The sequence below is a fragment of the Dreissena polymorpha genome, chromosome 8, assembly GCF_020536995.1.
Source record: "Dreissena polymorpha isolate Duluth1 chromosome 8, UMN_Dpol_1.0, whole genome shotgun sequence".
NCBI lineage: Eukaryota > Metazoa > Mollusca > Bivalvia > Myida > Dreissenidae > Dreissena > Dreissena polymorpha.
Genome location: NC_068362.1, coordinates 38,038,202 through 38,055,069, shown reverse-complemented (window position 1 = coordinate 38,055,069; position 16,868 = coordinate 38,038,202). Strand labels below are relative to the sequence as shown.

General features: G+C 34.5%; 2 protein-coding genes across 6 annotated transcripts in view; both read left to right on the top strand.

Moving 5' to 3' along the window:
* Positions 1 to 6,635, top strand: part of LOC127841178 (chloride channel protein 2-like) — a 113,878-nt gene extending 107,243 nt beyond the window's left edge. For 4 of the 5 annotated variants that reach the window (XM_052369824.1, XM_052369823.1, XM_052369821.1 and 1 more), the window contains one exon: positions 103 to 6,635. In XM_052369824.1, the coding sequence (XP_052225784.1) occupies positions 103 to 372 (270 nt within the window). In that variant the 3' untranslated portion in view covers positions 373 to 6,635. The remainder of the gene's footprint in view (positions 1 to 102) is intronic. The other variant, XM_052369822.1, reaches the window with a different exon arrangement.
* Positions 6,636 to 6,739: 104 nt separating this feature from the next.
* On the top strand, positions 6,740 to 9,723 carry LOC127840451 (uncharacterized). Its single transcript, XM_052368868.1, is given in 3 exon segments — positions 6,740 to 6,946; positions 8,997 to 9,506; positions 9,508 to 9,723. Coding segments are annotated over 3 exon segments (933 nt in total).
* The last annotated feature ends 7,145 nt before the right edge of the window (positions 9,724 to 16,868 follow it).

The following is a 16,868-nucleotide window of genomic DNA, read 5'->3' as shown; positions in this document are numbered from 1 at the left end:
ACACTATTGTAGTCAAAACGCTGCAATTTTTACTTATACAAAGGGACCTGGCCCAATGCCCAAAATGATGAAAAAAACACTGTATTATGTTTGTTTTTTTAGTTGCGAAATGCCATACAAGGTCATATAGATGCAGAGCATGCTAAGAAGAAATCGTTTCAGAAAACGAACGGCAAAGCAAAGGCAGCAACAAACAATGATACAAACAATGATACTGACTCAGAAGATGACATTTTGAATGATCCCCAGCAGTTGGAAGTAGAACACCCACAAGAACCAGATGGCTTTAGAATTGTTCATCGGTCAAATGGAAAGTTCAAATATGAACCCGAAAGTGACACAGATATTGAGGACACAGACACACGTGTTTGAGTGTTCAGTATATGCAGTTTTTGTCTTTCGGTATGTTTTATTTAATGTTTAAAATAAAAATACTTGGTCACAACTGAATACAGGCAAGATTTGCATTTTTATGCTACGAAACTGAAACTGATTCGTGGTAAATATATGTTTTTATTGTATTAATTAAAGTAAATTTTATTGTAGAACAGTTTGGTGAAGTCAAAGATGGAACTGGTTTAACTAGCACAGGCATTTGCAGATGGCATGCCTTTTTACTGAGATTTCCGAATCAGGATACCACTGTGCCTTTTTCCAAGTATTATCGTTCTGTGTTTTTGTGGATGGGAAGAACGGTAAAAATTAATATGAAAAAACATGCTTATTAACAATATACATATATTAAATGACAATAACGTAGGAATATATGTTGGTGTCGTTTTTTGTCTTAAAAGTACATTTGCAGGAAAACTATGATCGGACACAAGTTTATATGGACAGAGATAATGCATTGAATATGTATTTTATACATGTAAATGTTTTTCTTGGACAAATGTATGCTCATTTATCATGATCAAACTGCTTCTTATCTACTGTACAGATGTTTCTGCAATTCGTCTTCTACGGTTACTTGTTCTTGCTCAATTTTTATAAATGAAGTAAATGAAATTGATAATATTTAAATTTTAAAAGGACAATAATGAAGGAACTGACCGCATTATTAACATGTTTAGGTTTGACGGCATTTTATTGGGATTTGAAACCTTTTTTACATGTAAAAGTGTCTATACTGTAACTTTCTTCTCCACATTTTATTTTTATATGCTAGTCTTTACTTATATCCGGATTTGATTGATGACCAATATTGGTTATATATAATGTTTGGTATTTTCAACTTTTGTATACCCCCCCCCCCCTTTTTGGGGAGGGAGGTGTTGGAAAATAGAATTGACCTTGTTCTTTCCGTCTGTCCCACTTGTATGTGTCGCGTGAAACTCAAATCCAATATGATTTGTGTCATATGGATAAAACTTAGCAAACATATGCACTTGCCTCTTTCTTATTTTGGTTGAGATATTTTCGACATAAAAGGAGCTACGGCCCCCTTTATAGCGAAAGACTACAATATAAACTCGTGTAAACCGTTACTCAAATGACATTGCTGCTAGACGGATGAAACTATGCATACATACTAAACGACTAAGACCGTGCGAACCTTTATATTTTGGCTCATAAGTTTTCGACATAACTTGAATTATTTATCTCTGTAGTATGCACAATTTACTTATGATGAGCGTAACTCAAAAGATATATCTTCTAGAGGCTTAAACATAGTAACCCTAGTGTGATTTTACGCACCTTTTTATTTTGATGTTTTGTCAAAAACCGGAGTTGCGGCCCTTAATATAAAAAATAACAGTTTTGTTTTACTGGTGCTACTGGTAACTAAACAGTTATTGTGTCTGGAGAGATACAATTTAAATAATATTAACTAGATTGTGAAGTATTTGCAACGCCATTTTTGGTCAGGATATGCTCAAAACATCTGAACTATGACCCCTTTTTGCAAATAATACTTTTCTCTATTTGTTTCGCGCATGCATTTCCAATAGCGCTGAAATGCTGGCTTTGACAACAATGTTAATCAGTAATATTAATCAATCAATTAATTTGCGCACCTTCATATTTCAGGTCAGATTATTTTCCTGATATAAGTGGAGTTTTCAACTTAATATCTTGGGGACCACGTCCTATGAACATATGTTCATTTAAATGTGATCTAATATTAATTTGTATACTATGTATGTGTGATTAATTGGTTAGATATCAATGTGTTAACTAGCAGTTTTATTTGCTATTCCCATTTACTTTTTCATGAATGTTTGGGATCTGATTGACCTTTGTTTTGATTTCTTTAACCAGGTTTTCCGAAGGAAAAAACTGGTTATTAGATTGGCGAATGCGGGCGGGCTGGCTGGCGGGCTGGCTGGCTGGCTGGCTGGCGGGCGGGCGGAACAAGCTTGTCCGGGCCATAACTATGTCGTTCATTGTCAGATTTTAAAATCATTTGGCACATTTGTTCACCATCATTGGACGGTGTGTCGCGCGAAATAATTACGTCAATATCTCCAAGGTCAAGGTCACACTTTGAGTTCAAAGGTCAAAAATGGCCATAAATGAGCTTGTCCGAGCCATAACTATGTCGTTCATTGTCAGATTTTAAAATCATTTGGCACATTTGTTCACCATCATTTGACGGTGTGTCCCGCGAAATAATTACGTCGATATCTCCAAGGTCAAGGTCACACTTTGAGTTCAAAGGTCAAAAATGGCCATAAATGGCTCTTGAGATATAACCTTCATATTTGGTATGCATGTGTATATGGACAAGGCCTTTATATACGCACAACAATTTTGACCCCTGTGACCTTGACCTTGAAGTAGGGGTCTGCGTTTAGGTTTCAAAATCTGCGTTTAGGTTTCGAAAAATGCTCTTAACTTCTATGTCCCTTGAGATATAACCTTCATTTTTGGTATGCATGTGTAACGCATGGACAACGCCTTTCCATACGCACACAAATTTTGACCGTCCGTCCGTCCGTGTGTCCGTCCGAAAACTTTAACGTTGCTCATAACTTTTGCAATATTGAAGATAGCAACTTGATATTTGCCATGCATGTGTATCTTATGAAGCTGCACATTTTTAGTGGTGAAAGGTCAAGGTCATCCTTCATGGTCAAAGGTCAAAAAAAAAATAATTCACGTGCATATCTCCAATGTCAAGGTCGCCACGACTAAAAATAGATTTATTTTAAAACAAACTTACAAAGGGGGTTAATTTTCTTTGTTCATTTCAAAAGTTCAGTTTGAGTTGTCTCCCTTTATCAGATTTTTTTTCACAATTAAAACTTGGTTTTGTGACAATTTTGTCCCTTGTTTTATTTTTTTTTTGAAAGCGACATTTTGTCCTTTATAATACCATAATATAAAAAGTATGTGTTTCAATACTGTTTTTACCAATTCACTGGTCACTTGCCATATATAAAGTACCACAAACGTGTGTTTAATAGGAATGCAATACTGCTGGAGCAACTTGAGTTTCACTTCTTTATATCAATAGTATGTTATTATATTGTACGTTATCATTAGTATTCATATTACGTAAAATTTGTATTTTCCTTTTGTGAAGTGTTTTTTTATGTTGATAAACAAAACTGTTTTGTTGGGTCAGAACATCAGCATTGTACGTTCCTTAGGGGTGCGGTAGTCGAGTGGTAACACTCTGGTCTACCATTCCAGAGGTCCCCGGTTCAATCCCTGGCCAGGGCACTGGAAATTTCATTAATGCTTCAAGTGTTTCCCACCCAACTAGAGATGTACTGGTATGAAACCCAGGTAATTCTCGCATGTATCGGTGCTATACACGGGGCACGTTAAAGAACCAATGGATCTATTCGTAAAGTGCTAGTGTATCGCACCCGGATTCCTTGTATCTCAATACTGTCTCTTCTGCTTGCTGTCTCTTCAGCAAAACCAAAGGACCCCATTGGAAATAAGTGCTTGCACTTTCATGGGTTATCATTGACTGCAAGGTCAAAAGAAATACACACATACATTCATACATTCTGTTTATTTGAATTTGTGTTAAAATTGAATTACGCTCTTTAAGTGCATTTGAATAGGCTGTTTACTTTTTTTTCTTTTTTTTGTCAAACAGCCCATGGCCAATCAACAACCATTGGATCATCATGGAAACCTAAGCATAATATCTTGGCCATGTTCGATAACCAGCTATATAACCAATGGCACTTATGAAGTTTGGCTTTAAATAATAAACTGTCAAATTAACCTTGCCTGTCCTCAGATTCAAACCATTTGAATTGATTCATAAATAAGTTTCGTTATATTTTGTATTTTAATCTTGGCTTATTTCGATAACCATTAAGTTTCATGAGGTTCTTTTAGAACTATTGCCAGTTCTGAGTGCTTCTGAGTAATTGCCCTTTAATAATATAAAATTCTCCAAAGGAATTTTTTCCACTTACTAACTGAACTAGTATTAAACTTATATCACCAAGCTTGTCAACATAACATAGACCTTTAAATAGACCTTTTTATTAGTTGGTACTCTTATTGTAAAAAGAAGTATGTTTTGTTTTGGTTGCCTGAATTCGATTTTATCATGACATTATAGTATATTAAACAGTTTGATTTATTTACATCGATCTATTATTGATGTTAGATCTAGATTAAATTGTGTTGGTGTTGCTATTATGTATAAGTATTGTGTACAGTAATAAACCATATGAACCCCGACTTCTTGTTAACGCATAGTGATAGCACTCATAGATTTGTGATAGTATTTTTTTAAGCCGTATACAAATTGCTATGCACAATTCCCTATCTGAAAGCCAAACATATAAAATAACAAACTGTTGTTAACGACTATTCTTGAATGTTATTTACATGCAATACGTATACTGTAAATATTTGTAATATGGTGTTTGTGGTTTGTTATACCAATACATGTTAGTTTTGTTTTTGTTTTAGAAGCTTTTTTGTTTCAATATCACTTTGCAAAATTTGTCTCAGCCATAAAATTGCCATATATTTATAGATTTTGAAATAATTTACCTTAAATGAAATCCACTACAAGACGTCTTGTTGCATGTTATACTCCTCCCTCCTAGATCCAGGTCAATATAAGAGTTAAAAGAGATTTTTTTTCATAACACAACTTTTTGTACTTCTGTCAATCATCATGCTTTTTTTGGATAACTTACCACTTAGCCAATAATGAGGACACGGCATTCCGTGCGCAAACTCCGTATCCCTACCTCTTAGTTCAATTACACACTAGAAATCAAAGTTCACACTTGGCCATACAACAGATTGACCAGGCCGTGACTTTGTAATTTGTCTTTCTATTTTTAACCCATTTATGCCTAGTGGACGCTCCCATCATTTTAAATTGGATCAATTTATTTCCAAAATTAGGGATATTTAGTATATTTATTTCTATATTTACAATATTTGTTACAGAAATTCCTTTAAGCAAACAGCTCAGACCCTGATGAGACGCAGCATCATGTGGCGTCTCATCTGGGTCTACGCTGTTTGCCAAGGCCTTTTTTCTAGACGCTTGGCATAAATGGGTTAAGAAAACTTATCGAAAGGCAAAAGGTCAAACTTAGAGGTCAAATTCAAAATTGGCCTCAAACAATTTGTGTTTGACAAAGTCTGAGTTTTGTGATAAAAATACAAAGTTTGGTAAGCTTTTCCCTCTGGACACAGGACTTGTTAACTTAGACCAGTGTTATTGTTCTCTTACTAAATGTGACCATTTAATCAAATTGTATTTGATGTAATTCAAAACATGTCCTCTTCTTGGATTGAACTATTGCACGTTTAATGATCAATACAAAATATCTAAAGACATTTCTATGAATAAAGAGACTATGAATGATAGCTCACTGTATCTGTGTTACATGTTATATATCCATGCGTTTAAGTTTTATATGTCATTATGTGTGTCCCTTGTCTTTTATGAATCTATTTTGTATCTGTTTGGATATTCAGTCCCTTTAACGGTATGCGCTCAACAATGTACTGTGATGATATACATGTACTGACCAACTTAAAAATATGCTATCTTTATTGGTCAGAGCTTAAAAACATGTGCGAGAGATTGCATGCTACTTACCATGTTGTGCCTTTAAGTGTCGCAAGACAACCGTATTCATATGTATAATTGCAGTATTATACCATATTTTAAACTGCTTTCATTTCAGTCTTCCAGTCGTGTTTTCAAGTGTGTATAATTTTATTGTTTTTCAATCTGATTTCATGTACATTTTATCTGAAAACTACTTGATTAAAATATATTCCAAATGAAAGATCTTAAGAGTGATGTTCATGACTTTGTTACATTGTGTATTTGTGTTTTTATATTATTTTTATGTTTGTTACATCTCATTTTGTTATTGTGCTTATGTTCTTGGTGCAAAACAAATTAACCTGTATGAAAGGTTAATATTTTTATTTCAATTTTGATGATACTTTTATTTTATTTTTACGATATTCTGGTTTTGCGATTTGTATATTCGTTTGTTTTGTGCTTTTTCAAACCAACTATACTATTCCACTTATTTCCGAAATTTCAGATTTTTAGCAGTTAATGATGAAGAGAAAGTGTGTTAATTATTTAAAACTTATGCGCAAATGTGTGCTTTTAATGTGTATTTGTTTTGTAAGTATTACGATATTTTGAAATCTATTAAACTCTTTATCCATGATGTTAATGCTTGTTTCTAACGATATGTTCATTGGTTCAACGGGCAGTTTATAATGTAGAAAAAATCTAAATGTTCTCCATTGTTGTGTATATCGGCCAGGCTCAATGCTCGCTATTGCTGTGTATATCGGCCGCCAGGCTAAATCTTCGCCATTGCTGTGTATATCGGCCAGGCTCAATGTTCGCCATTGCTGTATATATCGGCCAGGCTCAATGTTCGCCATTGCTGTGTATATCGACCAGGCTCAATGTTCACCATTGCTATTTTATCGGCCAGGCTCAATGTTCGCCATTGCTGTGTATATCGGCCAGGTTGGCTCTATCCTTTTTTTTTTGGTTTTGTTGACCATATTCGTATTCAGATATTTAATTTAAATGATTCATTTTTCAAGATACAATTGTGAATGTTTATTTGCATAATATCGCCTTATGTGTGCGGAAAGGTACCATCTGACATTAGATGATGATGTCAGATGCACCCTGTTTGCACTGATGGGGCCATATATTAGCCAGGTTGAATAAAAAAATACCAAACCGAAAGACACACGTTACTAATATGTGGTATGACCATTTATTAATATAAAAGTAGCTCTATAAGATGCTTTCACGGGCCAAGAATCTTCGACGATATTGATGCGAACATAAAATGCGTGTTTGTCTTTCAGCTAATACATAACCGTTTTATTTCAAATGTGAAAATGTGTTTTGTACATATAATGTAATGTTTAACGGTTATTAGTGTTTATTATCTTTGGTTCTATGTTTTATTTAAACGTAAGTCTGAGGATTTCGTAAAAGAGCTTTCAAACTTGAATGCTTTGTAAGTGCGGTCTTATGTAATGTTAACAAAACCCCACTTGCATTAACTGAAGAATTATGACGCCTTTATGACCTTGAGACGTAAGTTAGGAAGCTACCACTGATAACATACAATGATATCCTTTTGCTTCGAATGTAAGTAAAGTCGATATAAAGAGCTAATATTAAAACGAAATAAGCGCTAATCATTTTCTTGCTGACTGGGACGACACTTTCAGCTTTTATAATTGTTTCGTTAAATGAAAGTCTCCTCTTAGCAAAATCCAGTGAAGGCGGAAAGTGTCGGCCCTGATTAGCCTTTGCGGACTGCACAGACTCATCTGGGACGACACTTTACGCACATGCGTTCTACCCCATTTTCTCAGAGCGCGTCTCATTTATATGAGTCCACAAACTAGATGAAGTTCAAGTTCATCGGTGTGATTGATTACACCTATTGACGTCGATAATCAGCTAAATAATATAGCCCTCCGTCGATCGTATATTCATTCCACAGAGGACACAGAATCAAGAAACTTGATAGGGAAAGTGTAATGACCTGTGAAACCTATTTTTTATGGGTTATCTCTGTTCAAGAAGCGTTTTTGCAGCGTGCGATACATGAACAGTATAGTCTCACATACGTTATCATTTATAAGCTATGAAATACCATCAAGTAAATCCACACCGTGTTGACATAATGTGTTTTTATTGAAGTACTAACCATGTTCAATCATGAAAGCTTTTTATAAGTAACATATGTTCAATGTATTAATATTTTTGTATACAAATATAAATGGTCAATAAGCGCGATTCACTCGTTATAACGACAGGAATTTTTACTCAGAGTCAATAATAATACTATTTTTACTACTACAAAAATGAATCATCCGCCATTAAAAGAGCTAATGGATTGTACACCTAGTTTGTATATAAAATAATTGAAAAAGGAAATTATGTTTTGTATATTTTGAAAATTTACAAACCGTTCTGTAGTGAGCAAGGTTTTGTAACATTTATACTCCTGACAAGAAGATTGTTTATTGTCGCTCTGTCAATTTTGATTTAAACGGTCAATTATTCGTTGAAGGATGGTATTATATCTACGTCAACTATATAGGGACATTTCTATACGTACCCAGAACTAGGAACCTATGCAAACAAAATGTTTGTGAAGGTTGTTGTCGCCACTGCTATATTAAGTAGACTTGAATTCAGTAACATCATCTTAGTGCTGGGATGGTCAAGGTACGTCTCAGGCAATGAAATGAATCAAATTTCGGTGTTGAATCAGTATCAGTATTCTTTGCATAGCTGTGATCACCATTGTATGACTTGTTGGGTCGCCAGTCTCGTTGGGTCGCCAGTCTCGTTCCGTTTTGCGCGACAGCGCGTTAGCTTGTTCTTCGGATCAGTGAAGTTGCGCATCATTTTGTTTGTATAGGTCCCTGAGTTAAGCAGTATCGATTGCGTTGACTTCGTTTAGGTAAAATAGGAATTATTATCGCTAATAGTGTTTGTCAGAGGTGATGCAGATTATACAGCCACTACATTTGGATCCCAGCCACTACAATTGGATCCCAGCCACTACATTTGGATCCCAGCCACTACAATTGGATACCAGCCACTACAATTGGACCCAGATGACGCGGGCGCATTCCACTTCAACTATTCCGGTGGCATTCATGGAGACTGGACCGTCAAGCATTCACAAAAGAACCAGTTGAAGAGGCGCGCGCATATGGCACGTGCCAGAAACGACATTTTGTCTTTGGGAATGAAGAAGGGACACTTTGATCAAGTATTGTGGATTGATAGTGATGTGAAATACTTTCCTTCAGATCTGATACATCAGTTGCTTTATGCACGTGCTGACGTTGTTGTGCCTTCATGTTTATATAAGGACGGGCGCTTCAAAAAAGTGTATGACCGAAACACGACGTCTACCAAATACCAGAGCACATTACCCGAAGATATGCTCATTGTTGAAGGTTATAGAAAAACTTCCCGGTTATTTTTACCTGACCTTAAAGCGGAAGGAAAAGTTGTCCCACTAGACGGTGTTGGCGGATCCATGCGTTCTCATGGTAAAAGCAGAATGCCATCGAAAAGGATTGATTTTTCCGGAAAAGATGTACAACCATCATATTGAGACAGAAGGACTGTCAAAAATGGCTACCAACATTGGATTCAGTGTGCGAGGGCTGCCTTGTGGAAGTTTTTCACAATTAGGAAAGGCCTGTAAATCAGCAAGGACAAGCATGTGTTTAATAACTAGAATAACCATGTAGCCATGTTATATTAAAACTGTTTATAAATAAGGTACCACGTGTACATATTTTACTTTAATACACACTTAAGATTCGATTTGTTTGAAATGGGAATGCATATGCTGATACCAATACACAAAAATATTTGAAAGACTAAAAGATTCAAACTAAAATAGCTATTTGAAAAGAGAGATCGCACATTTTAGTTCTATGTAGTATTTTAACGTTTAACTACTGTACACATATAGCGAAATTCTTAATAAAGAATAATACGTATACTTTTATTGTATCAATTTATATATACAGTCGAAACACGATTGCTCGAACTCGCCGGGACAGACTACAAAGCCTCGAGCCATCCGGAATTCAAGCCATCCGATTCGCAATACACTTATGTTTACTATATTGAATCTGCAATAGATTAACATTCCAAGTCGAAGGAAGCAACATGATGGAATTAAAATAACATAGATTTAAACAGTGAAAATTATCAAAAAATCTCGCCGTTGTTTAATAGTCAATTTCAAATTTTAAATCAGTGATATTTAACAATTGACCACAAGAGAGCATGTTTGTATTGGTAGATTATCGTTTTTCATCAACGAGTGATCAGAGACATATATATTTAAATTTAAATTAAAACATATTTAAATATATTTAAAAAAAAATTCACGATCAGGAAAAATCCGTAATCCTCCCACAAGTAACACACTTTTATGTTATTTTAAGATTTTCCACCGTTTTTAAATATTTTTAGAATTTAAAAGAAGAATTTCACAGGAAACGTAGACAATTATTGATATGTGTAATGTATTGTTTTGCTGATTGATTATTTCATAATTCACTCGCTAATTAACCAATACAAACGCTTGATTCGTTGTGCCGTTTTGAATAATGGATTGTGAACGCGACTCTACCCCGGTGTACCGTATACGCGTTCATAAAGCCATGACATATTGAAATGGAAAAGACAACTATGTGCACGCACTGGAATATATAATTGCTTAAGAGAATATTCTAAGTTTTAGTTCATTAAAAGACCTAATTGCAAAATATACAAGTAAGTTTAAAAATATTAAAGAAAAAAGAAAAAGCAAAACAAAAATTAACATGCACACATACATACAAATACATACAGTAGTGCACTGTATACTTGGACGTCAATTTCACATCAGATTAATACTTTGCTTTAAAACGTGGAATACACATACACTTGGAGACTTTTCTAACGCATCACTTAATCATGTCAATATAGCTCCCTTATTTTTGAACGGCTTGTGTTCAAATATGGACCAAGAATAATTCAACATATATCTGATAATTCCTGAAAAATTAATTGAAATTGAAAAACAACAAAATATAAAACTTAACACATAACAAAACGTCATTTCAAAAGTCAAATTCGCTTACTCGTACAACGTTTAATAATAATAATGTGAAAAGTTAAACGCATAAACATACACGTCTTATAACTGACCGGCTTGGGACATACCGATTGAGCAGTTTTGCTCCTGAATATTCATACGAGCCATATTGTTTTTCTTTAATTAATGTTATGTTTTTTTTTGTGTGTAAAAACTTACCTAGAATTATGAAATTGAAATTAAATTGGAATAACATGTATATCGCCTTTTACTACACTTGGTGACTTTTCTAACGCAACACTTTTAAAACTTACATATCTCTGTAATGAGTAAATATTTTATTTAAATTTGCACATGTGACCATTTGACTTCAATGTGTGCAAGCTATAACGATACAATCATTCATCAGTGACGATCAGACGCTTTAGCAAGTGTGAAAGGTAGCCTGTAAAATGTCAAGTGCGCGAATGCGCTCCTGAATATTCATACGAGCAATATTGTTTTGTAAATTAATTTTATGTTTTCCTTGTGTAATAACCCACCTAAAATAATTAAATTGAATTAAAACTAGAATCAAATCGCGTTTCAACATTCCCACGTGAAAACATATGGAACCACACCTACCCCATGTGCTAAAGCGTCCAATCTTCACGGATGAATGATTTTATCGTGAGCTGGCATAGAATGTAGTCAAATGATCGTATGTAAAATTTTAAATCAATAATATTTACTCATAACTGAAATATTCAAGTTTGAAAAGTGATGCGTTAGAAAAGTCCCCAAGTGTATATGCAAGTGGAAGCTTCGCGCATTGATATTTTTTGTCGTATGCTGACACATTATTCACACACTTTTTTACAAAAACAATAACAAACTAAAATGACCTCAAAACGAACCACGCACACACACCAACAACAATAGTAAAATGTACGAACCATACTTATTTCATGGTGATAAACACACCGATTAAGGTATAAATCATATATACTGGTATCGACTTCACCCTACCATGAAAACTTTAATGGTTATACTAATATATATTGATAAATACTTCGCCTGAACATACAACCGTTAATTGTACTAAGCAAAATAATTATACGGTGACAAACAACCGATAAAGGTACATTTCATATATACTGGTATAGACTTCACCTTAACATACAACCTTTAATAGTACAAACAATATATATTGGTATACTCTTCACATTTCATACAACCGTTAATGTAAGAACAATCAACCAAGAAAACAATATATACAATTGTACATGCTTATAATCTACCGTGCAATAAAAACGTAAAAGGTACGAACCAAATTTACCGGTAAATACTTAACCGCAACATGCAACCGTTAAAGGTAAGAACCAAATATACCGGGTAATACTTACACATAACATAAAACTGTCAAAGGAACAAGCCAAATATAACGGTTAATACTTAAAAATAAAATAGAAAGGTACGATTGATATACACCATTTTAGATAGGAACCATCTATACCGATTTATATGTAACCGTAACTTACAACCGTTAAAGTTAAAGAGGTTCATTTATGGATAAAATACATTTCAATTTGAGTAATTAAGTAAACACTGTACAAACTGGTATTATGTTATATTATTTATTTTGCAAAGCGAAACATTTCTTGCTGCTATGGCTGGAACGTGAGCGGAATTACAAAAATATACAAGTAATAAAAGGTATAAAACGATGAAAAATAACTGTCTCGGCATGGACGTCGCCATCTTGACTATCACGTGATTACCTCCTCTGATTTTTCGTGGCCACCAGCTGTGAAAACGAGCTTAAAGTTGACCTAACACGACGCACGACGACGAAAGCCGCAGACAAATGAAGACCACAAGAGCTTATTCTTTCGTGCTAAGGTGAGTTGAAAACAAACGGTATTTCTCGTTCCATCAGCAGTGAAACTGTATGTTATGTATATCTTTCTATGTCAACTTTTATATTTAAAATAGTGGATAAAACATATCAATATATATATATATATATATATATATATATATATATATATATATATATATATATATATATATATATATATATATATTGTCCAAACAATACTTGTAAAGATAAACTAGGTCAGGAAACTTATTATCACATTGGGAGACAATACATAACACCAGCATAAAATAACTATCTACATTATCGTATGCTATGTCAAACAATTAACACCCGCGTTGTCTCCTATACAAAGCAGTTCCACTACTGAATATCAATATTATATAGAAAGAGATTCATTTAGAAATACAAGTAACAAGGCAAAAAGCTTTTTATGATTTGTTGAGACATCTGAAGAGTACCATTGACATCGCAATGTTGAAATAAATGATAAATAAAATATACGGATTAACATACTAGTCTTATTCAAAGGAAAAATGGTCAACTAAACAGTAGCACATATCAGAACAATATCAAAGTATCATGTATCTTCGGTAAAACTTGTCTTTGAAGGAAACTTAAGACCGCTCACACAGTTGCGATCGACACAGTGACCTCCCGGTCGCTACCCTAACACCACATCTATTATGTCATGGCGACTTTAGTCAGTGCGGTATTCAGTAAATGTAAGTTGTTGACGGAGCCTAATATACAAGCTTTCCACATAGTACATTAAAATGAGCAGCGCTCTTAGAACAACTGATGCAATGCATGTGCATAAAGTATAGTCCCAGATTAGCATATGTAGTCGGCCAAGTCTAATCAGGGACGACACTTTCCTCCTAAACTTTATTTTCGTTTAAAAGATACTTTCTAAAATTTCCATTAAATAGGTAAGCGCTGTTCCAAATTAGCCCATGCGGAATGTGCATGCAAATCTGGGACGATACTTTACGCACAAACATAACGCCTTTTTTCCCTAGAGCGCAGCTCGGGTTGTCTTGTCATATATACGTACGCATTTAAATGCGTTTGGACTTATATTTACGCTTAATTCGGAATATACGCTCATGCCGAGCATGTCAGACATCTTGTCACTTCAAGGGACGCAGCATTGAACGAAATGCGATGGGGTTGGAAAAAAAGTGTATAAGACGTTAAAGAATATTCATCATAAGAATCGCCCATTGGGTGTATTAACCAATAACGCTAAAATAATATAACAACTACTTCGAAAAAGTTTTGGTCGCCCACAACTGTTCCCACCTAGGATCTACTAATGAAATTTCTTCATATTAGGCACTAATATTATTATATATTTGTGTTTAAATATGGAATCTGTGGCAGACATACACCGAAATGACAAATTGTGAAAATGCCCCTTTGGATGCAGAACGCATTTAAGTTAAACCATGCGGTCGAATGTGACGATGTTAATGCATACGTGTTTACTAAGTTAATCGGTATTGCAATTAAAATACTTAAAATACCTATAAACGCAATTAAAACAACACCGATCACACAACGATCCAACGACTCACACATGCCGTGATATTCCGCCAATGTGTCCAATACTTATGTCGATATATTCGAGCTCCGTTATGAGCATTTCCTTACTGACAACAAATGTCTCATTCCTTTATTAATCAGGTACAGCCAGCTCTGAACCATCTCTCAATTTGAGCACACTTAACGCAGTGACGTGTGCAATAACGTTTCCAAAATGGACGACCTCTTAAAAGAAATCTCTTCCGGAAGCGTGTGCCTTTTGTTTAAATATTTTCAAAATAAAAACATATAACTTCTTGTCAAGAAAATTCTTGAGTTCAAACTTGTCCACGTCTTACGAAGTGAGGTTGAGTTCGTGTAATGCTGGGTGAGTATTTGTTTTTTGAGGGGTGTACACAATTTCTTGCATTTCTAGTGCAGCAGACGCTTGAGCAAAAGAAGAGATTCAGTAAAATAGTCTACTGCCAAAACTGAAACGTTGTATTTAGGTTGCATTCGAACGTTAGAGTTTGGTTGTACCAATGGTCTATATGAAAGTTTTCCCGACGTTTTTTTCCAAACGTTGCTGCGACGTTTTTTCCCAACGTTGCTGCAACGTTGTATTTAGGTCGCATTAAAACGCAGTATTTTTAATTTTTATTTTTTTATTAATATAAAATTTAAAAAATATTTACTGCCAACCGCAGTTTCGAGTATTATCGACAGATATGCACACTGTCGAGTCCGTTTCCTAGAAATAACCAGTACTTGGTGTCTAAAGAGGAGATAATAAAACGCTCCCTGAGTAGGAATCGAAGCATCAATGAAAATATGATTTCTTGTAAATTTGAGAAATTCATTTTTTTTTTAATTTTACAGATCAGTTGCTTACACTTAAAGATGCTAAAGATAAATTTTAACTCAACATTGCCGGATAAAATATTTTGTTTAAGTTGTGTTATGCATTAAAATGGTAGAATCTAGTTTCAAAGTTGCAACAAAAAATAAATAGTCAACATTTTTATCTGAAACTTTCAATTGTCGCCGTGGTGTAGTGGATGAGGTGTCCGTCTAGCGATCGAGAGTTGGTGGGTTCAGTTCCCACTCAGGGATCGTTTTGTTAACTCGTCTATAGACATCAAATAATGTATTTTTCTAAGAAACAAACTCTAAAATGTCCATAACTGCCGATACTAATCGAAAAAGCGGTTGGAACTACATATTTTTTTAAATTTTATATTATATAAAAAATAGAATTTAAAAATACTGCGTTTTAATGCGACCTAAATACAACGTTGCAGCAACGTTGGGAAAAACGTCGCAGCAACGTTGGGAAAAAACGTCGAGAAAACTTTCATATAGACCATTGGTACAACCAAACTGCAACGTTCGAATGCAACCTAAATACAACGTTGCATCAACGTTGGATGCCCACTGGGTTGTTATAAACTTTGGATTAAAGTTGTCAACTAAATTGTTATAAACAATGAATTACCGATGGAATTAAGATAAGCGTGACGTTTATACTAAATTTAGTGTTTTTAAAAACTCTTGTTAGTCTCTTTATGATACTGATGATGTGTTGCTCATGGCAATTCTCGCCGTGTTATCCTTTCTTTAACGCGTCGGACGAATTCCAGTACTGTACACAATAATGCATACATAGTATTCGGTCATATTTCTTTGAAAAAAACACACGCTGCACAAAATGCACGCATTTGTATTGATGGTATTTAAACAGATTAATTTCGTCCTAGTTTATACTTTCAGGTACCCCATCTTTCCTAATGAAAAAATCGTACCCAAATTTTTTTTCGAACCCAAAATGTGCGTACCCACATGTTTTTTTCGAAATCAAAATTTTTACCCACATTTTTTTAGTACCCAAAATTTGCGTTAACACATTTTTCACATATGGGTACAAAAAATGTGGGTACGTAAAAATATTTGGTACGAAAAAAAATTGGGTACGAAAATTTTAGGTTCGGAAAATAATGTGGGTACGAAAGTTTGGGTACGAAAAAATATGCCAACAAAATTTGGATACGAAAACATTTTTGGGTAAAAAACAAAAATCAGAGTCAAATATGGAATGTTCAAAAACGTTCTGACCAACTTTCATCCTGATTAGCGTTCATGTTGCTTTTAGAGTTGTTACTCTTTCTTTCCATAGATTCGATCTGGAAACCGTGTCCTAGTTTAAGATTCACTAGACGCAGATTCGAGTATGATCTCGACATTGTCAAAATAATCAATGTAAACAAGATTGAATCTTTAATTGGGCTTCTTGAGTGGAAACAAACTTTATCTATGATTTTATTCGCTGACCTATTTTCCCCCACACTTGATTCGGATTCAATAACGGCCAACATATTGTTAACCACTGTGACCAAGTTACCCCGTGTTATCGCGAGCGA